Source organism: Squalius cephalus (assembly GCF_949319135.1).
Source record: "Squalius cephalus genome assembly, chromosome: 22".
NCBI lineage: Eukaryota > Metazoa > Chordata > Actinopteri > Cypriniformes > Leuciscidae > Squalius > Squalius cephalus.
In genome coordinates, this window is record NC_137143.1 from 22,319,855 (window position 1) to 22,344,585 (window position 24,731).

Consider the following 24,731-nt stretch of genomic DNA (forward strand, 5'->3'; position numbering starts at 1 on the left):
ATCGTCATGTGATAGAATGTACTTTGTCTATAAACGACCTAGAAAATGAACATAGCTTTTCCCTCCATGAGGACTTTTATTATGACAATCAACCCTCTGCCGAAACAGAACCGAAACAACGCTGATGTCCACTGCCCACGGTAACAATTAGGTTTGTAACATTGCTCCAGTTCCTAGTTTTGTTTGGGAAATTTGACTGTTATCAAAGTCGGATTATTCCGGACATTTACGTGTTCATGCATTATCTCAATTTACCCTTATTCGCTCTGTTTGATCGGATCTTCTAGAAGGCGGGGAAGCAGCCATGGTAAGTCTGCTATTATGATTTGATAGCATATTAGCTCCGGCTTGAGCAGTCAAAATAATACAAAATTAGTTCTCTAAAAGCAATCATTGCAAATGAAAGAACGAATTATTTATTTCTCTAGTTATATTGTAAACCAGCACTAGATTTTCAGCACTGGATAATTAATCTATTTTCTCGCTATCAAGCGTGCTATCATGCTAATATGTATTGTGACACACTGATGTTGAACTTTGGCCAAAACATGTACTTTTTGTATTTGTTTTAAATGGATAACTAATTTAATGGGTTTTTATTGTTATTGTTTATTATTTCTAATGCCATAGAAACATAGTCTTTGAAGCACGATAATGTTTTGATGGTGATATTTCTATTGAGTGTGTCTTGCAGTTGTATTGTATTGATTGTATTGTATTCTTTTCAATGTTTTCGTTCTATTGTCTTCATAGGACAGCGAGATGTCTGATATGGACCAGGCTCCAGCTATGAAAAACACTGTAGTAGATGGAGAGAATGCTCCTCTCTACTGCATTTGTCGAAAACCAGACATTAACTGCTTCATGATGTGAGACAAATCTCTCTTTCACAAAAAATCTTTCACAAAGAATATGAATATGTATGCGTTCAAACTGAGAGCTTAATTTGGATCACATCTTTTTCCCCACAGTGGTTGTGACAAGTGCAATGAGTGGTTTCATGGTCACTGTATAAATGTGACGGAGAAGATGGCCAAAGCTATCAGGGAGTGGTACTGCCACCAGTGTCGGGGTCAGTGATTGATGACCTTTTTTCTGCTGTTGTTCACCTTACAATATTTAAACATGCACTTTGTCATATTAAAATATATTTTGTTACAATATCAGTTCTAATTCTTTATCTCTTAGAAAGGGATCCATCTCTTTCAATACGCTACCGGAAAAAGAACCGTGATAAAGACATTGAGCCAGAGAGGGTTGAAAAACGATCCAGCACTCCAGAGTACAAGATCGATAAGCGCCGTGGGTCGAAAGTTAGTGTTTCTTCAGTATGTTCTTATATCTAAGTTTGCTTGTTATACACTCGGCACTTTCTCTATTGCATTATTGTTGGGCAGTTTGACAATTTTTTATGGTACATACAGTACTTTGCAGCGGTCTTAGGCACGTTAGTATTTTCACCAACAAAAAAATGCTTTTAAAGCCAGCTATTTATCTATTGGTGTAGTTTGTCAATAGGAAATATCAATTTACATTTCCAAACATTCCTTTTGCCATTATGATCCACACGGAGATCTGATCTCACCTTTATCGAGTCCGTCTGGGATTACATGAAGAAACAGAAAAAAACGGAGACTTTCCAAGCATCTTGGAGACGTTGCCACAGTTCCTTTGGATTTAGTCTGTCTTAGTTTTTTTCTGTTTCTTCATGTAATCCCAGGCAGACTCGATAATGGTAAGATCAGATCTCCATATGGAAATCCTTGTGCATACAAAATCTCACTGGATTATTACAATTAACGGCAAATTAATGTTTAGAAATGTATTTTATTTAATAATAACCATGTGATAATGTGACATTTTTCACTAATGGTATATATATATATATATATATATATATATCATCTTAATTTATATTTCATCTCAATTTGTCTTAATTTGAGCTTAATTAATTTTAAAACAAGACTGAACTTACTTAATAACCTTCAAGAAGTCATTAAACCTGAATGGATACTATAGGAATTTATATTTATTACATTTATTAGTGATAATATAGAACAATATAATAGTGTGGTCCTCTAACTGCGTTCCAGGTGAAGCGATCAGCCCGTATGTGTGGTGAGTGCGAACCCTGCACTAGGAATGAGGACTGTGGTCAGTGTGACTTCTGTAAAGACATGAAGAAATTTGGGGGCCCGAACAAGATTCGTCAGAAATGTCGTCTAAGGCAGTGTGTCGTCCGTGCTCGGGTGAGTGTCTTTATATAGGTGGTTTATTAGGTAGTTTTTGTTTTGATGTTAACTCTCTCTCATTGTTTTTGCAGAAAATGCTACGTGTTCGGGACGAGGAGTTTTCTCTGCGTGAGAGGAAGGACAATATAATGCACAGAGATAGACGATACTTAGATGATTACGACGAGAACGATATGGAGCCATATGAGCACTACAAGGACAGAAATGCGGTAACGGCTAATTGCTGTTGCTCAACCACAACCACTTAGTATATACATACATTCATTTGAACTCTTGTCAAGTTCTAAGATGTTTTTATAACATGAGTATGTTTGAGATTTGCTTGTTAGGGATGATGCTTTAGGTCTCAGCACTCAAAAATAAATCTCGCCCTTCTCTTGTGACCTGTTTTTTTTTTAGTCATGGGGCAGTGATGATGATGAAGACGGCCCACTTTACAGTCCTGTCCCGCGGAAGAAAGCTATAAAAGTCAAGCACGTCAAGAGGAGAGACAAAAAATTTGACAAAAAGGTGCAATGAGGAACACAGTGCTTAATACATAATCGTTTTTTGATTGCATTTAAAAAATAGTTTTTGTTAATTGTGCTCATCTTTTACAGAAAGAGTCCCGTCGCCACAAGCAGAAACAGAAGCACCGTGATCGTTTGAGGCACAGCGAGAGGGGAGACAGCAGACACGGGGGAGACATGCAACAGTGCCTGGGGCCGAACTGTATCGAGCTGACACGTCCAAACTCAAAATACTGCTCTGAGGACTGTGGAATGAAGCTGGCTGCCAAGTAGGTTTTTTCATTAAAGTCGGCCTGAAACAGAAATTGGTTGATGTCACAAGTTATTTTGATTAAAGATAAATCAGATAAATTATTTATAATAAATACTGCTTTATACCATAAAAACAAGAAATTGAGATTTCATGGTGACTTTAAGTGCAACCAACTAGCATTGAACGATCGCGCAATGTTATGCCAACATCAGTTTGATGTGTTTTAAAAAGATCGTATTGATTTATTGATCTGCCGATCTGTGCAGCCGGATCTACGAGATCCTCCCGCAGCGAATCCAGCAGTGGCAGCAGAGCCCCTGCGTCGCTGAGGAACAGGGCAAAAAACAGCTGGAGCGCATCCGCAGGGAGCAGCAGGCTGCACGGATGCGCCTTGCCGAAATGGAGCGTCGTTTCCACGAGCTCGAGGGCATCATTGCCAAAGCCAAGCAGCAGGTGGTCCAACAGGATGAGGATGTGAGTTTCCAGTAATGCTTTTTCATTCTAATGTCATTTGAATGTTGTAGAATAACTGGTAAGAGATGGAATTTGTGTGTTTCAGGGATCTTGTCATATTTATTAGGGTGTTAAGCTAATGTCTTTTCTTGCAGGTGAATGAAACTGACAGTGAGGACACAGACCTTCAGATATTCTGTGTGTCCTGCAGTCACCCCATCAACCCCAAGGTGGCGCTGAGGCATATGGAGAGATGTTATGCTAAGGTCAATATATGTTGTTTCCTGAGTCCATTTATTGGTTACTGATTTATGACCACCTAAACATTGAAAATGAATTTGTGTAATACTAACGCTTGGTTTATTATTTTAACAGTACGAAAGCCAGACCTCATTCGGTTCCATTTTCCCCACCAGAATAGAAGGGTAAGAGAGATATATTTGAAATTGTTATGATCCAGTACAGCAGTTACGATTGAATGTCCCTGAATACCCTCAGTTCACTTAGAGAAACTCTATCTTAGTGCGCTTGTTATATCGACACTTCCTCTGTTTGCTCGTTATTTTTATGGAATTTAAAAAGATTTTAGATAAATAAATGTATTTTTACTTTATCCTTCTGAGACCCAGAAAAAAAAAGTTTTTTTTATGTCATCACATTGTTTAGAGCATAAAAAACAAATGGTATAAAACATTTTTGAAAAATAATATTTTATTCATACGTTATGCTATGTCCTCTGTAGTGGACACCAGGACTAAGTTGTTTAAAAAATAAAATGAACATGAAATTATATGTATAGGCAAAAACAATGGGATTTCTTTTTTTCAATCACCAATAAATTTTAGGGTTTCAGGATTTTTTTTAACCAAAATTTGTATAAAAATGATGTTATGAAAGATATAACGGAATGAATTGATACACCTTTTTACTTTATGCAATATGTGGGTAAAATGGCCATAAATTAATATTCCCATTCAATGCAATGTATCTATACACTGTATCTAATTTGCACATTAATGTGTTCTTTGAGCAACATTTAATGAAAAAAGAAGTGTAATAATTGGAGTAATAATTGGCAACATTTTAATAATAATATCTAATATTTCATAGGAATATTGATGTATAATTTATTTCTATATTCTCTTGTTGTGTCTCCCAAAATGTGGACATGTAGTTTGGACATGTAGTTTTATATAATCATATTTCCTACATTTGATGAATTAATTAATGTCAGACATTTTTAAAGACGAAGGAGAAGTTGTTTTCATGGTGAAACCTCCAAACATTTGGTATCTCTGAAAAGCCCTGAATGTGCTTTTTACAGGACACCCAGGTTGTGACATGTGACATGTATGATGTCAGAGAAATTCACTAAAATATAATTTTTTTACTAAAATATAATTTTTCTAGAGTGGACTAGAGTGGACAAAAGTCTATTCCTGGATCCCAGGAGGTTATAATGGCCATGTGATAATGGTTATTTGCAATTTAATTATTTTTAAACCAAGACTGTTGGTTAATTTAAATAAATATTGTAATTGAATATAGTAAAATACTTATACTATAATATACTATTATATACACGCATGCATATTATATATACGTTTTTTATAATTCTTTTTTTTATTCTATCAGGGCAACAAGACTCTTCTGTGATGTGTACAACCCTCAGAGTAAAACATACTGTAAGAGACTCCAAGTTTTATGTCCAGAACATTCCAGAGATCCAAAGGTGAGAGTTTAGTTACGGTCTTGCCATAATTCTGCTCAGACTAAACTACATCTTATAAAATCTCTTCATAACTTGATTTGTGTTCAGTACATCTCCATTCTGCTTTTCTCTTCTCAGGTCCTAGCAGATGAGGTGTGTGGGTGTCCACTAGTGCGTAACGTGTTTGAGCCGACTGGAGACTACTGCAGGGTTTCAAAACGCAAGTGCAACAAGCATTACTGCTGGGAGAAGCTCAGACGGGCAGAGGTGGACCTTGAGCGTGTCAGAGTGGTCAGTTAAGTTCTTCAAAACTTATTGTCATAGTAGTCTTAATGTATTTTTATGTACTCATATTTTTCCCCTCTGAACAGTGGTACAAGCTGGATGAGTTGTTTGAACAAGAACGCAATGTGAGGACGGCCATGACCAACAGAGCAGGACTACTGGCCCTCATGCTCCACCAGACCATCCAGCATGACCCCCTGACCACTGACCTCCGCAGCAACAAAGACAGATAGCCTTGTGAACTATCAGTGCTTGCTTAAAAAAGTATTTGTTTATATTTGTATACTTTTCATATTGTATATTTGTCATTATTTGGACAGAGTCATTCATAATAAACATTCTTCATGTCTCCTTCAGTCTGTATTGATTAATTTTAGGGATGCACTGAAGATTTTCTGAAGATAGTCAGTTCTCTTCAGACATACAGGTGCTGGTCATAAAATTTGAATATCATCAAAAAGTGGATTTATTTCAAGAATTCAACTTAACAGGTGAAACTAATATATTATAGACTCATTACATGCAAAGTGAGATATTTCAAGCCTTTATTTGTTATAATTTTGATGATTATGGCTTACAGCTTATGAAACCCACAAAATCTAAATCCCAGAAAATTAGAATATTACATAAAATCACACAGTAATTACACAGTAATACCATTGTCATTGAACCAGGTTTTGGTTCTTTTGGCAGTGTGGGCAGGTGCAAATCCTGCTGGAAAATGAAGGAAGCATGAAGTGCTCTGGAAATGTCCTGGTAGACGGCTGCGTTGACTCTGGATTTAATAAAGCACAGTGGACCAAAGTCCTCTTTTCTGATGAGAGCAAATTTTGCATCTCATTTGGAAACCAAAGTCCCAGAGTCTGGAGGAAGAATGGAGAGGCACATAGTCCAATATGCTTGAAGTCCAGTGTGAAGTTTCCACAGTCTGTGTTGGTTTGGGGAGCCATGTCATCGGCTGGTGTTGGTCCACTGTGCTGTCCACTCAACGCAGCCGTCTACAGGACATTTCCAGAGCACTTCATGCTTCCTTCAGCAGACAAGCTTTATGGAGATGCTGACTTCATTTTCCAGCAGGATTTGCACCTGCCCACACTGCCAAAAGAACCAAAACCTGCTTCAATGACCATGGTATCACTGTGTAATTACTGTGTGATTTCATGTAATATTCTAATTTTCTGGGATTTTGGTTCATAAGCTGTAAGCCATAATCATCAAAATTATAACAAATAAAGGCTTGAAATATCTCACTTTGCATGTAATGAGTCTATATAATATATTAGTTTCACCTGTTATGTTGAATTCTTGAAATAAATCCACTTTTTGATGATATTCTAATTTTATGACCAGCACCTGTATATGCATTTAACCCCACAACCCTCAATATATATATTTTTTTCCTTCCAATATTTCGAGCATCTCGAACTGAGCTCGCTTTTTCAGCGTGTCCCATCTCTTGCCGGTGTGTTAACATCTTGTTTACAGACTTCATAATATTTCCACACAAATAACTTTTTGGGAAATGATTGCAATGCTGTTTGCGTGCAAGTTCAGAACAGACATCGGCCAACATAAAATAAAACAAAACAAAAACAAAAAAATGGTTCCGATTGATGGCTGGTTAATTGGCATCTGTTAAGTAATTTCACTTGTGTACAAGTAATTACAAAACAGTGAAACATTTTTGTGTGTGTTATTCTTAAACATACATCCGTGAATCATTTATAAAACAATTTAATCTGATATCCTCAGATCTCTTGCTTCATTTTTTAGAGTTTATGGGAATTTTTTTTTTTTTTTTTTATCATTTTAGTGTTCAGACTTTTGGATCCCACTGTATGTATATGAAAAAATATGTTATAAATACCTAGACATGGTAATAAATATATTAAATATTAAATTAATATATTAATTTCTTTGACTATTTTTAATTTAAGTGAATATCCCATTTTAAATTTGTATTATGATGTCTAGGTATTTATACCATATTTTTTTTATATACATACAGTGGGATCCAAAAGTCTGAAGTCTAAAATAATAATAAATACATTTTATTTTAAAATATTCACGCAGCTGTTTACACTGACAGTAATTTGTATATATGCGACATTGTTAAATCTCTATGATCTGTTGTGTAGCAGTACAACGAACAGAATGACAGATAAATAAATGAAATAAAGAAAAATCATGCATCAAGCTACGCGACAAATCTTTGTGTGACGTGATATGGGAACTTTAATTCAGAACGCTTGAGTCACGTGTTTCCGGGTTACAACAGCACTTCCGGCTTCTCTCCATTATCAGTTATTTAAAATATATCAATGTTGAGGGCTCGTTAAGGGGTTCACAGGTAGGTTTTTTTTTAAATGGCGTATTGTATGTATGACTTTTAGTTTAACCGAACCATTAAAAACAGCTAATAGTCTCGGTAAACATCAGTATCCAGTGTTATTTACTATCATTTCACGCTTGCTAACACTTTAGCCACCTCGCTAAATATTGGCGCTTATACGTGTTAGGCTGTGTCTCAAAACCTAGTGTGCTGACTACCTAGACAGTATTTTGCGCATCAAAGTCGTGCTTTTGTAAATAAAACGATTGGTCCCTATAGGGAGAGCAACAATAGGCAGAGTCAGCTGACCGTTGAGTACAAATACAGGTGTCTGAGCTGAATGCATAACATAAAGAGAGTATTCAGATAATTCGACTTTATAAGAGCTTCAGATGGACAAAAAGTAGATGTTTATCTCCTTTTGAAATTCAGTCATGTAAATCAAGGATTTTTTTTGTTGGTTAAAAGAAACTGTATTTCTACTAATGCATATTTTCTTATTGCAGCTCAAATAAGCAGAACAGGGAGGCTTTACTAACATGGAGACAGAGGAAGTAGCAGCTGAGGCACCCGCAGAACCAACATCCGAAGTAAAAGATGCAAGTACAGAGGAAAACAAAGAACCTGTACCCACCGAACCAACATCCGAAGTTAAAGATGCAAATGCAGAGGAAAATAAAGAACCTGTTCCTGCAGAACCAACATCCGAAGTTAAAGATGCAAATACAGAGGAAAATAAAGAACCTGTTCCTGCAGAACCAACATCCGAAGTTAAAGATGCAAATACAGAGGAAAATAAAGAACCTGTTCCTGCAGAACCAACATCTGAAGGAAAAGATGCAAATACAGAGGAAAGCAAAGAACCTACGACAAGCACAGACATTCAGGACCATGTCACGGACAAAAACAAAGAGGAAGCTGTAACTGAAATAGAAGGTGAATCTTCCAAAGATGTCGACAAGCCTCCTTGTGACTGGCTGGAGCCACTCGAAGAAGACTGTGAGGACGTTGATTCCCAGAGCGTCGATGGAGAAATAGAGAGCCTTGCTGGTAGCGAGTGGAGTGGGAGTGTGGTTAGTGTTTTGAAAACTGCTGGCGGCAGAGGTGGTGGGTATGTACATGACCTGGATTCTTCCTCATTAAACGCATCAAACTTTTATTTATTAAAATGCCTTTCATCTTATGCATTGCATTACATTGTTTGAGCTATAACAGATGTATGTTATTCTTTTTCATCTAGGAGACCTAGACGGAGAACACAATTAGAGGTCGATGAAGGATGGGAAGATTGTCCGCCGTTAGGGAAAGGATGGAAACGCAAGCAGGTTTTTCGTCGGTCAGGCAACAGTGAAGGACGCAGTGATACATACTATATAAGGTATGTATAAAACAGTTTGTTTAAAATGTAACAGATACAATCTGAATAATGAGACTTTCATTTTGAATCACTGTTTATTTTTTCCCCCTTTCAGTCCAAGAGGTCACAAAGTAAGAAGTAGGGTTGAGCTTATGAAACACATAAACGATTCTGTGGACCTCACAAATTTTGATTTTAAAACGGGCCAATTTCTTGGTGACGGTCCTCGAAGAAGAAAGGTGAGGAAATGTTCAGCATGCTTTTTTAATTGTCAAGTCACCTTTATTTATATAGAATATACAATACAGATTGTTTCAAAGCAGTTTCACAGTAATAACCGGGAAAATGACAGAATTAATGATCCAAACTTAATCAAATATGGGACAAATTAAAATTCTGTTTTTAAAGTAGGACTGTAAAATCGATTAATCGTATCTAACATAAAAGTCTGTGTTTACATAATATATGTTCATGTTTATATGTATTATATATATTTCTGTTTGTGTCTGTGTATATATACTATACACACTCACACACACATGCATATATATGTGACCCTGGACCACAAAACCAGTTATATGTGTCAATTTTTTATATATTGAGATTTAAACATCATCTGAAAACTGAATAAATAAGCTTTCCATTGATCTATGGTTTGTTAGGATAGGACAATACTGGTCGAGATGCAACTATTTGAAAATCTGGAATCTGAGGGTGCAAAAAAATCGAAACATTGAGAAAATTGTCTTTAAAGTTGTCCATTTATGTTCGCATTCACTAACAAAAATAAATCTTTTGTATATTTACAGTAGGAAATTTACAAAATATCTTAATGGAACATGATCTTTACTTAATATCCTAATGATATTTGCCATAAAAGAAAAATCGATCATTTTGACCCATACAGAGTGCATTGTTGGCTATTGCCACAAATATACCCGTGCTACTTGTGACTGGTTTTGTGATCCAGGGTCACATATATATATATATATATATATATTTTGTGTAAACACAGACTTTTATGATAGATGCAATTTATTGTGATTAATCGATTTTACAGTCCTATTGTAAGCAGCTTTAGAGAGACAGTTGTGTCATTATTCAAATGTGTAAAGTTCATCAATTATAATACTTATCAGTTATAAGCAGCTCTACAGAAGACAATAGTGTCATTTTTCACCTCGAGTTAGTGTTGATTCAGTTCAGTTCTATAACAGTGTTGATGTTGCAAAATGCATTAATTATAAAACCAATTTGATTCCGGTACCCATAGAAAAGGAGAGTGGATTCTCCTATGGCACACCATGGCGGCTCTTCTACACCCGGTTTTTCAAACGAATTAACGAATGCAGGTGGCACGGCCTGCAGTCCAGGGTCTTCAGCAAGTCTCAGCTGTGGTACTGTTCCAAAGTTGACCACATATTCCACCCAAAAGGCTGTGAATACTGTGACCCCACCGAAGTGCAGTACCTTTACTGGTCCTGGGACAGATACCACTTTACCAAATGCTGCCACTCGATCTCCTGTGGATCTGACTGGAGTTGCTGCAAATCCAACTGTTCCTCCCTTGGCTGGTTCGGTGTCTGCAGATAGGCCAATCAATGGCACCGGTGGAGCTCGACAGACTTTGTTTGGGTAGGCAGTGCCTTTGCTTTTTCTTACACTGTAGCATACATGTCAAAAACAGTGGTGTGAATGTCTTTCTTCATGTCACTCTCATTTTGTTTGTACTCAGCATCTGCCTGAGATGTAATAAAACCTTTACTTTTGAAGAGGGACAAACTATGTGCCAGAACTGCAGGCTTGAGGTTAACACATGTAAGTCAGAAGTATTTTTAGCATTACATTCAGTTTTGTGAGTACAGGTTATTAAGCAGCTTTATCGTAATAACAGAAGTGTATTTTTTGGCTATTGCTGTTCCTTTGGTGATCATGTTTTCTGTTGTTTTAGCAATAGCGAGACGCAGAAAACCCTACAAAAAGGTATGTTTTTATTTATTTTATTTGGGTTTTTTGTGTTATGTAATCAGGGCTTGACGTTAACACCCGCCAGATGTGGATGGATTTCAGCAGTGGCGTGTAATGCAGTCACTCCTACTAGCCACCCTGTGTGGGTTAAAATTTATTTATAATATAGCCTAAATAATTTTTTTAAAAGTGTTGTCAAAAATTTAGATTTTTCAATGCACATGGATAGATAAATATATCTGAAACGCTTCCAATACTCATTTTCCACAGAATAGATACACGTGTATGATACCAGCTGCGCTTTCTCAATCTCTCATCTCTCAGACAGCGAGTTTACACACAAACCCGCCTTCCCTCACTCACTCATTTCATTTGCTCCAGATGAATATTGTTGGTGTTACAGGGCTTGAATTTAAGCGTGGGATTGTGTGTATTCTGCATAATGTGTCAGGTCTTAAAGTGACCGCAGCCTAAATATACCTGCTGCCAAATTATGAAAAATATCTATAGTTTTTCCCAATGGTATCGATGTCAAAATTGTGGCCAGCGAAAATGCTAAATGTGGCTAGTAACTATGTAAAACCACTAGCCACAGTGGCTGGTGAGCAAAAAGTTAATGTCAAGCCCTGTATCTAGTGTATTGCATTATAAAACATTTATTTGTGTTTTTTTTGTGTGTGTGTGTACTTGTTTAGTGGAATCCATGTGGCCGATGCCGAGCGTGCCAAACTGCAGTGGACTGTGGAAAATGTGTTAGTTGCCGAAATGGTCGACTACGCCTACGACTTAATATCCACTCTCGGAAAGTCGTTAAATGTCGAAAACGGAAGTGTTTGCACCCTATCCGTAAGGACAGGGGTGTAAAGGTACAGTGGTTAAAAACTGAATATTATTTTTATTTTATTTTTTTATTTTTTTTAGTGGGCAGATGATTTTCTATATTATGTCTAAAATTGTGTAAGAATATAATCTACAGTTGTTACCCAGAAGGCATTTGGACCCTTGGCCACACTTGCAATGTATGAATACCATTGGATTAGATAGCAAAATGTACAGAATAATAATTTATTCCTAGTTTTTGCAAAGATGTATTTTCAGCAGCCATTACTCCAGTCTTTAGTGTCACATGGTCCTTTAGAAATCATTCTAATATGCTGATTTGGTGCTCAAGAAACATTTCTGAGTATCAATGTTGAAAACAGTTGTGATGCTTCATATTTTTGTGGAAAATGTGATACATTTTTTTAGTATTCTTTTATGAAAAACAGAATTTATTTGAAATGGAAATCCTTACTATCACTTTTGATTGATTTAATGCATCCTTGCTGAATACAAATATTAATCTCATACAAAATGCATCTTACTGGCCCCAAACTTTTGAATGGTAGTGTATATTAGGATTTACCTTTTTTGTGTTATAATTAAATAGGTCACTTAAGTACCCTTTTTTTATCTAATCCACAGATATCAGAGGGGCAGTTTTCAAAAACTGCTGGATCACTCAGCACAGCTTCATATATTTCAAAAGTGAGGAAAAAAAAAATATATATTTTCACACAGTGCACTATTACTTCATTATGCTTGTAAAAGCATTAATCGTTAATTATTTTTTCAGCCCTCAGTCTCAGAGGAATTTGAGGACTCACAGGTAACAGTCTTAAATATAATCTGTCAGAAGTTATCTGAGGGATTGCTGTAAAACAACTATATCTAAATGTTGTTTTCCTGTGAGCAGAGTCCCTATCTGCAGTACAGTGACTCAGAGGATCTGTCTATGTTCTTTGGGGGTAATGATGGTGACAATGGTCTGGATGAGGTAGAGTTCTAGCTACACTGCATTATTTCACTGCAGTAGCATTATCCAAGTGCCTTGATCACAGATATGCACATGATTGAAGAGAAAAACAAAGTATTTGTTCCCCCACCCTCATGTCGTAAGACTTTCGTTCATCTTCGGAACACAATTGAAGATCTTTTTGATGAAATCTGAGAGCTTTCTGGACTCTCCATTGACAGTCTACGCAACTACTACTATGAAGCTTCAAAAAGTTCATAGAGATTGTAAAACTAATCTATATGAATTGAGAGGTTTAGTCCAAATTTTATGAAGAGACACGATAACTTTATATGATGTTTGAATTTAGGCTTTTATTCACATATAAAAAGTAAACGGAAGCTCTAGCATGTTCGCTTGGCTCGTGAACCAATGAGGTTCATTCTTGTGTTGCGCAACACATTTGAGCTTCCACAAGAACCAATGAGGTTTGTTCTCGTGCATCAAACAGGTTCTGTTTGTTCGCTGATCAGTGTTTACATGTCAATAAAAGCCTTAACTCAATCTGGTCATCATATAAAGTGATCGAGTCTCTTCAGAAAATTTGGACTAAACCGCTCAATTCATATGGATTAGTTTTACGATCTCTTTATGAACTTTTTGAAGTGTCAGTTGCGTAGCTGTCAATGGAGGGACAGCAAGCTCTCAGATTTCATCAAAAAGATCTTCGTTTGTGTTCCGAAGAAAAACAAAAGTCTTACGGTTTTAGAGCGATATGAGGGTGAGTAAATTAATTTTAATTTTTAGGTGATCCCTTTAAACTTCAAATATTTTATACAGTCAGATGTAATTAGAGACTTAAAATAATGTCCTTAATACTTTTCAAATAATATTTTTAATAGATTCTATTTTCTTGATTTCCAGATGGGTGTTCCTAAGGTGCGTCGCCGTTCCTGCGGGAAGTGTAAAGGCTGCGTTCGCCGTACAGACTGTGGAAGCTGTGATTTTTGCATGGACAAACCCAAGTTTGGAGGCAGAAATAAAAAAAGACAGAAATGCCGTCTACGACAGTGCCAAAGAGAGGCTATGGTGGGCTTCCAAAATATGACTTTCATTGTATTATGTATCTTTATTTATTTTAGTTTTCACCTTTTTATATGAACTAGAATATTGGTCATTATTGTACTTTTAATTGTCTTCTAGATTTAGGATTATTGTCATATAATATTAATTTAAAATGTTACACATTTACATATAACATTATATTACCTATGTAATAAAAAAACAAAAAAAACTTTTAAGTAGTAAATTGACAATTTTTAACTGATTCATGGTCAATGACTTTTATAATCTGGTTATAACCTTTTAATGATCAAAATTAAAAAAATACTTCAGTTTTAAAGGAACCAAGTACTGTTACTTGTCATAAAGATATGTTCACTAAAAGAATCGTTAAGAAACTGGAATTGTTTAGTGGAATGAGAACAGTTAAAATCCTTATGCTTCTTTGGTGTTATTACGTGTATGTCATATTTATCTGCATGTTATGTTTCTCATTTAGCAGCTTTATTTATTTATATATTTTCCTTCTGGCTGGCTAAAAGTTATTGTGTTGCTGATTATTGCGTAAGACTTTTTACACAAGAAATGACAATCAGGTAAATTGTGTTGTGTTCTACAGAAGCATTTGCTGCCCATGGATGAGGCGGAGATGTTGTTTGCTCAGGGCTGGGTTACCCGCGGTAGGCCACGTTACACGTATGGACGCGGTAGACCCAGGTCCAAAAAGTTGTGGGATTTCGAGGTTTCAGATAATGAGGCTGAACAGTATGCGGCAAAGGCTTCCTCGGGTGCTGGCCGGATGGTAAATACAGACAGGCTCCTCCAGCCAAATTACAATGGAAAGGTATCCCAGTGGAGTCCTTAAAGCATTATTGCTTATTCCTAGTTAGCTTCCAGTAACTTTCTTCTGTTTTTTTTAGGCTTACGTTTATACAGATGTTCCAAACAGTCATATGATGAACAACATCCCACTCTACCATCCACAAAAAGTTGAGGTATGTTCTCGCCATGAAAATCAATATAATACCCATATAATATTAATCAAGTCATGATGATTCCAAAAAACGAATCCCAGAGAAGATTTCCCTAGAGACGGAAATAAGCTTATTTGGTTGCCAGAATAATTTTTTTTATTGTTTGAATAATCCTATATAAATATGTTTGTATCTCTTCATCCCCTATCTTTTGAGAAGATGAGGGGCCCTCAGCTGCACACAGGACGGGTGGAGATGATCAAAGAAAATGGGTTTCAAGGCAGTGTCATCAGTAGCAGAGCCTTTCTGTCTGTGGTAAGCTTCTTATGGGTGTCTCTCTTAAGCTTAAACAAATAAAAACAAACAAAAAACAAAGATCAGCAAGTGGGAAATAAACCTAGTAAGTTGCATAGCCATACACTTCTGATACTGTTCCCACGCAGAGAGGAAAAAACAGCAGACTCAGTGACTTCTTTGAAGCTGAATGAGTAGGCAGTGTTTCAAGAATTACATTGATTTTTGGATGTCTTGACAAAAAGTTTTCTGAAAAAACAAAACTGAAATGCATAATGCATGGCCTTTAGATTAGTGTATTAAATTAAATAATACTAGTAAATATTAATGTAATATATATGAATAATAATTAAATATAATAAATATTTGAAAAATATATAAAAATGCAGTGAACTACACTGCGACCAAAATGGTCGCATATGCGACCTTTTGAAATGCCATTGCGACCAAAATTTTTAATGGGTCGCAAATGTATCACTGATTATTTTTGTACCTATGTTTTAGGCAATATGCTATGATTTACTATGAGCATTTATTAAAACAGAAATGTGTATTTTAAGAATACGTTTTATAACGTGCTCTGAGCATTCAACACATCAAGTTGGCTTCAGCCCCGCGACCGTAGATTAAAACGTACCATTGTATCTGCGCGACTCGCGAGCTCTCTCTCTCTCACACAAACGGACGCGCGCGCACACAGAGAGAAGATAATTGTAAAATGAAAATTGACGGGCTATAGTTTAAATTTTGTTCTTGCTTGTTTTTTTTCTGTCAAAATGTCGGAAAGCATATTGTATTATCCATCCGTGTTTTTAAAATTCGTTAAATGACGGACGTTTTACAACACAGCCCTCGTTATATGTCGGATTCGTCAAACTTAGCCTACTTGATATTATTTTTAGAATAAGTGATTCGTTATGCTATTATTGGACTCCTGTCTATTCATTGTCAACTGTTTTCTATAAATATGTTTGTATTGGCTAACATTTATGCAGCTAATGCGTGTCCTGTTTAAAATGTGCAATGTTCAAATGCAAAGACAGCACGTCACAAATAGAAGCTCTTTTCCCTGTGCTATTTAGTATCATATTTGGTTATTGGAATAATAAATTAAGTAGCCTATCTTTATTGTACACCTGTTTTTTTTGTTTTGTTTTTTTCCCTTTTTTTTTTACTGTTTTCTAGGGGTTTCTTAATTTTAGACCAGCACACATTATATGCAATGCAATGCAATATAATGCATGTGTGTCCTATGTGTGACATATTTTGCACACAGGTAAAGGTGCCCAACATAAGTCATTTCTAAAGTAAAAAAAAAAAAAAAAAATGTTTTGGAAAATTTCTCTTTATTTGATTATCAGTAAATTTGTTTTCTATACAGAGATATCGATATCGGTCATAACAGCAATATTAATATCGGTTATTATCGGTATCGGCCACAATTTTCACATCGGTGAAAGAACTTAAGAGTTCAGGAGTCTGCCCATCTGTGCCAACCATAGCATGTTGAAATCCATTTTGCACTTTATTGTGTACTGTATTTTCTATTGCAGTAAATCTATCCCAACCAATGTTAAAGAAAACAAAAACAAGAAGGCATGTGGTTTAAAAGATGGCAAGTAAAATAAAAAGCACATCTGTATGCAATACAGTTTCATTATTGTTCATTATTATCCAGAGCGGCTTACTATAAACAATTTGTGCGACCAAATCATGTTTTGCGCCAGTAACTGAAAAAGTTAGTAGCTCATGTGCCACCAGTGGAAAAGGTTAGTGTAGTTCCCTGAAATGTATCTTTGTGTTTTGCTCAGCAAGGATACAATATATTGATCAAAAGTGACAGTAAAGATATTGACATGGTTAGAAAAAATTTCCATTTCAAATAAATGCTGTTCTTTTGAACTTTCTATTCAAAGAATCCACGACAAAATGTATCACGGTTTCCACAAAAATATTAAGCAGCATCTCAATATCATTTCTTGAGCAGCCAATCAGCATATTAGAATGATTTCTGAAGGATCATGTGACGCTGAAGACTGGAGTAATGATGCTGAAAATTCAGCTTTGCATCACAGGAGTAAATGACATTTTAAAATATATTAAAATTGAAAACGGTTATTTTAAACTTAAATATTTCAAAAATATTACTGCGTTTAATGTATTTTTGATTTCTTTCACTTGTTCCAGTACACGTTGTCGATCGATTAATTGCTTACCTTGTTCGCTTGTTCTGATTAACCAGCTTTATTTGCATTTCCCATTTATTTATAGAGACCAGAGGTCCTTTCTGCAGCTAGATACGATACTGCAGCATTTCCACCAAGCTGTGCTGGGGAGAGTTTGAGTAGAGGTTCAGTAGGTCAGGAAGAGCAACAGGAGGGCGAGTCTTGTCCATCGGTAAGGAGCTATTTTATGGATGTTGTCTGAATCCCATAATATGTAAGTCATTGTGGTAACAGTGATATGTACATCCGCCTTTTGCAGATCACTCAGATATTCAGCATGGCAGACAGTGACCCCACCATCCAAGGCATCGACATCAATCATGAACTGATGCCGCTCCTGAAATCTCTTCGTAGCATGGTGCTTCCCGTCCTCTGGTTCTGCGTTGTGGTGGAAGGGCCTCGGCTACAGCTGATGCAGTGCTCCAAGCGCTCCACTATGGCAGACACCATAGTTCATATTGAGCCCAGTTTCCACTACCACATCAGCGTCCAGGGACAACCCCTGCTGCCCACCCACAAACTCTACGACAGCCACCCGTCTCGTCTCACCACGACAGAAGAGGTTGTTGCCCTCCTCGAGGAGCTGGAAAGGTACTCTGTCTGCCAGGGCTCGGGGCACAAGGATTCAGCAAAAGCGCCAGAGCCTGTGCTTCCCGAGCGGGCGGCTACCTGTGACTTCCTCATTTTCCCAGAGGCAGAATGCTGTGAAAAATGCAAAACTCCACAAAAGGCATAAAGAGACTATTCAGCACATGGAGATTGGTCTTAAAGTAATACATCTCTTATTCCAGCCCACTTGCTAGATTAAATTTCTCCCTACTCTAATGTAAAAATATTAGAGCACCGTTTTGTTTTGTTTTGTTTTGTTTTCTCAAAGAGATGCCACCATTACATTGACTGCTGAATTCATTTTTGGTTACTTTAATCCACAAATCATGACTGGCATTACTTCCCACATTATTGAGCGACCACTAAACATAAAGATGTTTTTTTTACCCTAGAGAATGTGACACACATACCGGTACCCGCTCTGGCTAAGGATGCACATTGAATCCTGGTCATATAAATGGAGGCAGTGAATGGGGATGTTTTACACAATTAAACCTTGATCAGTTTAACTGTACATCTTGCCTTGCACTAAAGTTACGATAGTGCTTCACATTCATTTAGGTTTAATTCCTCACACCAATGATATCTGTACATGTTTGAATGCTTATGTACTTCTCAGGGGGGATTTTTCAGAATGCATTAATCTTGTGGAAGATCCATGTTTGTTAAAAGATTTAATATTTGCTGTATGATATGGGGTGAGGCTGCTCTCTTGTTTTGGATAGACAATTTTGTACATAGTGCAAGTGGTGGCAGAGAAATTAAATCAAATATTGTGAGAATGTTTTTATAAACATGTCTTTTGCTTTCCAGAAGTTCTGTTTCCTTTATTATAAAACACTCTGGATTTGTTTGTATGTGCTTTCATATGAATAATCTGAATTCCGTTTATTTAATAAATCATATTATCTGTTGGATAACTGTCATTATGTGCTCGTTATATACATATCACCATACTTTCTCAGTTAATCAGTAAATGTCAAGTTTTCTGAAACCTTGTTTAAATATGCAAATGAGGTATCATCTTATTAATACATTAACTAATTTGCATACATTTAAAGAACAGAAAACTGAACATTAAATAAAGCCAGGTTGACATACTAGAGCTAAAGGTTTTCACAGAGAGGAATTTGGTCTGAAAGTCAATTTTCACCACGTTTCTAGGAATTAAATGTTATAAATCAGTGTGCAATGATATATGAACAAACCCCTTTAAAAAAATAAAAATAAAAACTTCTGAATAAAACAAAGTTTGGGGTAAGTGCTACTGAAGATTTCTGGCTTGGTCCATTAGAAAATACATTTTGAGAAAAAAAGATAAGCATTGTAATTGAAATCTAAAAAAAACGATGGTTTTGCCTGTAGTGTGTTATCTTAATGAGGCCTCACTCAGAAACAAAATTTAAATGCTAGACTTTTAAAAAGCATCACTGATGTTGGATTAACTAAAAGTCTCTTTAACATACGTTGCAGCATCCACATGTAAATTTTCTCCTGCGGTATCACGGATTAAATATGCAATACACACGTGCGCTACAGGGGGCGCCATAACACAGTATAACTGCACCTCTGCATTCAATTCATGCGAAGTTGAACTTCAAACGAAAATTTGTTTTTCATTATGTAGTTATTCAAATACTATAATTTATAATATATAAAAATCGAATTATATAAACAGCTCGTCATTGCACATGAAAAGTCGCTCACTGAAATGTGCACATGATGTAATTATTTATTAGATATTCGTTGCGAACAGACTATAACATCTTAGAAAGCAGTGCAAGTCTCAGTTCAGACACGCTGTTTGTAGTTACAATTGAGTCTATATAAATAGGCAAGACTGAAAGAGTTAATCAGACAAGTACGCGTGTTGCTCTTCCCTGTTTGCCAGTCTCGTTCCAGAGGTGTGACAGCGCTTTACTGTGGAAAACTGGGATGAATACTAAAATGTGAGAAAGGATGTTATAATATCATTGTGCTGGCGTTATGCAGGGACCCATATGTTTTTCATAAAGGGGAGGATGTGATCTGCAAGATGTGACAGAGGAGAGCCGCAGAAGAATATTAATTGGCATCGCAGGTCCGTGTGCATGGTCTTTTCTTACGATATCTTCTATGAAACGTCGCCTTTTCTCAAACAGACAGCATGTATGGGAGTAATATTTGAAGCATTAATCACTTGATTTATATATGGTTTTGAGATTTCAGTCAACGTAGGCTCCCTAAATGCAGGGACGCATGAGGAGAAATCTGCCTCCTGTCGTGTCAGATTTCTAGGACCTTTTTGGTGTTGTGCTAAATGTTTGTATTAAAACGTCTTGTCATTGAAAACCAGCGTTCAAACATTCTCTTATCGTCTCATTCATCCAGCATGTAGTTCTGCTGATGAAAGCGTCGCGCGTGGCTTTAAATGGGATTTTCCGTGGCATGTTGCTATGCGATGGATTAATGCTGCAAAACAGTCACACGCCTGTTGTTGTCTTGGATTGATTAACAGTAAATGTGTCGTAAATGTGTCAATGTATGTGTTATTTCGGGTAAGCCACAATGATCAATATTGCGATACTATTTATCCATGCGTTTGTCTCAGTTTGATTCAAAATGATTCGAATCTTTTGAATCAGTTACAGTAAAAAGATTTGTTCAGTGACCCTTTCCGCAGGTTACATCGCCAGAAGTCTGAATTCGGAATAGCATACTAGTCTTAATGGCATAACGATATAAACTAAAGTGTACTGGTATGCTACTATGAATTAATTTTGTGTGTCTTGAGTGAGTCATTCAATCGATTCATTACAAACACCGAGTCGTTCGAAAGTCTTATCTTAAATTAAACATTTTCGTGAGGCTACAAATCTACCAAAGGAGTGGTTGAGCTTCCAATTTCCCACACAAGTGACAAAGGAAGCAGTTCTATTAAATTTTCTTTCTTTTTTCATTTTTTTGTTGTTGTTCTTTTACATCTACCATGGCTATACCATGGTATAAAAACCACCATGCAAATATCATCAATAGCATCTACAGAATTAATTTAGTATATATCAAAAACTAATATCATCACTGTACCGTGATGTCACCACAACATTTTTTTATGTAAGAATTCCAGCATCAGTGAGTTTTTTATTTTATTTTATTTATTAATATTTTTAATTAACTTCTATTTTTATATATTTCATTGTTCATTTTAGTATTTTAAGTATTTCTATTAAACTTACATTTATTTTTACTTGAGTTTTAGTTTGAATCATTTTAGTAATTTTTAGTGATTAATCGCGATTAATCGCATCTAACATAAAAGTTTATAAATATAATGTCTGCATACATATTAATTTACTACTTTTGATTTGATTTGAATGATTTTTCTCATTTTCGTTCAAGTTTTTCATCTAACATTTAGATTTAATTTTATTTCAGCTTCCGAAAAACAAATTCGAATCATTTTAGTTTTAACATAACAACACTGACCCGCAGCCAGACAAAAGTCACTCATGCCAAGTCTTGTAGAGGTGTGGCAATTAGGCTATATAATGTGGTTTTGTTTTACAACTTTCCTCCAGACCACATCATAATGCTTATTTTGAATGACAATCAGCAGATTTGCCCATTCATTCAAATGAGATTCACATAATGAACTGCGCTTCTATAATTGAAGCTCTTGAGTTGAGCTCCCTCTCTCAGGTCCCACTATGTTCACCGCTAGCTGAGGATGGTGTATGTGGTTTGAAGTGTCTAGACTCTGAGTCACTCTGCTTTGCAAAGCACAGATTTCTTGCTCCATCTAGCACTGTCAAGAGTGTATTTTCAGCAGATCTCCTTTTTTTTTGACCTCCTCCCTCTCCAGGGTGCAACAGCAATAAAGAGTTCAAACTGAGTCAATTGTGGCTTGATGTTGTAGCCATGTGTAGACAAGCAGGCACAAAAGACTCATGCTGGGAATTTCAGGGTAACATCGTTTAAGCTTGTTATATTTTCAACCCGTCTTGCAGCTTGCAGGGTTTTGAAATATGTTAGATGGAAGTGACAATATATAGAGGCAGCAACTACATGCTGAAAGGGATCATTTATGTATTGACAAAAACAAAACATTTTTCATAATAGCTTCTTTCGTGTTCCACAGAAGACAAAGTCATGACAGAATGATGACATAAGTTTTAAGTTTTGGGTGAACTATCCCTTTAAAGTCTTGAGTCATCACCACAAATTACAGTGCAGGGTGTGAGTGTTAGTGTCCAAACAAATGGCTTTCTGTTATCTGTCCAGCTGCCATGCTGTCTGACCCCAGGACAGGGTCTGAGGTGGCAAAACTCTGTCTCCACCCCGGCTAGGCTGTGAATGTATACATGTTTTCACAGAGGGATTTACCACAGTGTTGCCAAGCTGTGGTCAGCTTTGTTGCAGACTGTCTGTCTTGTCTTTGTTTATCCAGTAGCAAAGAAAACACGGAGGGAAGAATTTCATCTTTGGGTGGACAAGAAAGAGGAGATGAGCAATTACTCAGGCAGAAATAACACAAATTTAAGCCGCCATTCGACTATTCTACGAGAGATTTAGCTTCATGTTGGGTTTTGTAAGGCTCTGATGTTCTGTAGTGCAATACTGCTCACATCATCTCCGAATTGAAACAGTTTTTCATCTAAAAGGATAATAGTTTTACCTACTTGGCATGGCACTGAAGTTCACGCTTGTTCAGATAGACAAAAAATATTCTAGACACCAAGAGATATTTTCACTTATTTTAAAAGACCCAAAAATGTTGTTCCAAACCTGTATGACATTCTTACTTCTGTGGAACACAAAAGAAGATGTTTTTAAAAGTATGACTTACAATGAAAGTCAATGGGGTCCAATGTTGTTTTGAAGCTTAAGGGCAGAAAAAAGTCATACAGGTTTTTTGTTGTTGTTAACTTTCCATTTAAGAATGAAGTTAAATAAGAATTAGAGGACATATGATCTCTAATACAAACATTTGCATATTAATGGACCAGTGACATCGTCATAATACTACCTTAGGTCACACATGTTGTAGGAAAGCTTTTTGTATGTCACTTACTTTATGACTGGCTATGAAAAGAAGGATATACATATACAATATACTTGTTTAATGTTCATAGAAGATCACTTGTAGAAGTATGAAGGGTGACTGAATAAGCAGACTATCTGTTAAGTCTAAGCATATAAAGTGCTTAATAGGGCAGGTCCTTGATTCTGTGGCTACTAAAATGGGTTGAACACAGTGATTGTTGTTTGACCCCTGTAACCTGATCTGCAGACATCAAAGCGAAAGAGAGTAGAGGTTGGCAGGACAGCAGCTGGTTGTTCTTGAGAATCAGATGTAAGGAGGAAGGGTCACTCCTGTTCACTTGCTCATGAAGGAGCCGTATTTCATTATATTGAGCACAGTCATCTTTTATTAGTTCTGCCCTTAACTAATGGTCTTTGATATTACTTTTGACAACTTTGTTCACAAATCACTGCTATAGGGTTACACAGTTCCATCATTAAGGAATAAAACAGACTCCACCTGCAGTGTTTTTCCTTTTATGCTCATTAAGTTTAAAGTGCCCCTATTATGCTATTTTAAACTTTGCGTTGGAGGTCTCCTACAACAGGTTTACATGCATCCAAGGTCAAAAACCACTTTAATTTTCTTATAATATACATTGCACACCACCTCTTTTCTCACAGTGTCTGAAATGATCAGTAAAGGATTCAGACTCTCTAAACCCCTACTCTGCTCTGATTGGTCAGATGGCTCAGTCTGTTGTGATTGGTCTACCGCCCAGCGTATTTCTGAAACAAAACGGCCATTACCATATCTGAATTTGGCTTCCTCAGCACTTGTATACGCAAACAGTAACAATGGCGTTGGTTTTACCCTATCAAATCCAGCGTGAGTCCTCATCCTTTGGAAGTGCATGCAAAATGGAGTCGCAGCACAGAAAACAGCGTCTTCTCGACATGTCGACATGTTGCTACAATATATTGCTTCTCAGCTAGTGTTTGCGGGCTAAGTACTAAGTAGACGTTGTTTGCGGTCAATCAATGAAGAACATAGGCTGGTATTAAGCAAATTTGTTGCAAACCTACTTAGATATGTTATGGATTTGAGACTTGAATTGCTGACAACTCGTTTCGGCAGTTCAGAATCGATTCTTTCGACTCTTAATAAAGTTAAGGAGACAATAACTTTATTTGGCGTGCACTTTGATCTTTAAAACTTTGCAGACCTTTTACATTCACAAACAACTATATTACACACTAAATAAAAGTTAATACTCGAAAAGGCATAGGGGCACTTTTTTGTGTACACTTATTTTATGTAAACTTTGTTCATATTTACAATCAAATTGTTTTAGACTACACTCCATGTCAATTAAATGTGTCCTCAATTATGTATTTTTGTTTACTTACAAAATGCATGATTACCCTCAAAGCATGCCCCATAGATGATGCTCAGATACTTTTGCCTGTGACCCAGAAACATTCTTCATTGCATCTCTGTTGTATTTTGAACTCTGAAGTGATGCAATGGCCAAAGAAAGACAGAGAGTGAGAAGGAGCGTAATCTCCCAGCAGTAATCCTCTGATTCTTTGTAGTGCCAGAGCCCTATTGGTGTGCTAAAACAGGGCAGTGCAAATGAGAGACAGGTCATGACAAGTCCTTGGAATTGCC

The 24,731-nt window shown here is 36.4% G+C and overlaps 2 protein-coding genes across 4 annotated transcripts; both read left to right on the plus strand.

The window, feature by feature from the left end:
• Positions 1-68: 68 nt before the first annotated feature.
• Positions 69-5,818, plus strand: cxxc1b (CXXC finger protein 1b). 2 transcript variants are annotated; one of them, XM_079856693.1, is made up of 15 exons: positions 69-151; positions 288-307; positions 754-869; positions 972-1,072; positions 1,189-1,328; positions 2,094-2,249; positions 2,324-2,461; positions 2,652-2,762; positions 2,852-3,030; positions 3,281-3,488; positions 3,623-3,733; positions 3,843-3,892; positions 5,103-5,199; positions 5,317-5,469; positions 5,550-5,818. In XM_079856693.1, exons 2-15 carry the CDS (start codon positions 305-307, stop codon positions 5,694-5,696), a joined length of 1,710 nt encoding a protein of 569 aa, XP_079712819.1. In that variant the 5' UTR covers positions 69-151; positions 288-304; the 3' UTR covers positions 5,697-5,818. The 2 variants fall into 2 exon arrangements, with proteins under 2 accessions (XP_079712819.1, XP_079712820.1); XM_079856694.1 differs by having other exon boundaries at positions 94-151; positions 1,189-1,313.
• A 1,896-nt stretch (positions 5,819-7,714) lies between these two features.
• On the plus strand, positions 7,715-18,983 carry mbd1b (methyl-CpG binding domain protein 1b). Of its 2 annotated transcripts, none has more exons than XM_079857174.1 (17): positions 7,715-7,813; positions 8,302-8,906; positions 9,036-9,173; positions 9,268-9,391; positions 10,426-10,787; positions 10,888-10,970; positions 11,104-11,135; positions 11,816-11,986; positions 12,585-12,647; positions 12,736-12,768; positions 12,856-12,936; positions 13,819-13,983; positions 14,576-14,800; positions 14,877-14,951; positions 15,150-15,245; positions 17,496-17,621; positions 17,709-18,983. In XM_079857174.1, exons 2-17 carry the CDS (start codon positions 8,335-8,337, stop codon positions 18,183-18,185), a joined length of 2,823 nt encoding a protein of 940 aa, XP_079713300.1. In that variant the 5' UTR covers positions 7,715-7,813; positions 8,302-8,334; the 3' UTR covers positions 18,186-18,983. The 2 variants fall into 2 exon arrangements, with proteins under 2 accessions (XP_079713300.1, XP_079713301.1); XM_079857175.1 differs by having other exon boundaries at positions 14,576-14,758.
• The last annotated feature ends 5,748 nt before the right edge of the window (positions 18,984-24,731 follow it).

Coding starts and splice junctions, on each gene's coding strand:
- cxxc1b (XM_079856693.1), top strand. Junction 1,073..1,188: donor GTACTGCCACCAGTGTCGGG/GTCAGTGATTGA, acceptor TTTATCTCTTAG/AAAGGGATCCATCTCTTTCA. Junction 2,250..2,323: donor AGTGTGTCGTCCGTGCTCGG/GTGAGTGTCTTT, acceptor TTGTTTTTGCAG/AAAATGCTACGTGTTCGGGA.
- mbd1b (XM_079857174.1), top strand. CDS start 8,335: ATGGAGACAGAGGAAGTAGCAGCTGAGGCACCCGCAGAACCAACATCC. Junction 9,392..10,425: donor ACGGTCCTCGAAGAAGAAAG/GTGAGGAAATGT, acceptor CGGTACCCATAG/AAAAGGAGAGTGGATTCTCC. Junction 13,984..14,575: donor AGTGCCAAAGAGAGGCTATG/GTGGGCTTCCAA, acceptor TGTGTTCTACAG/AAGCATTTGCTGCCCATGGA.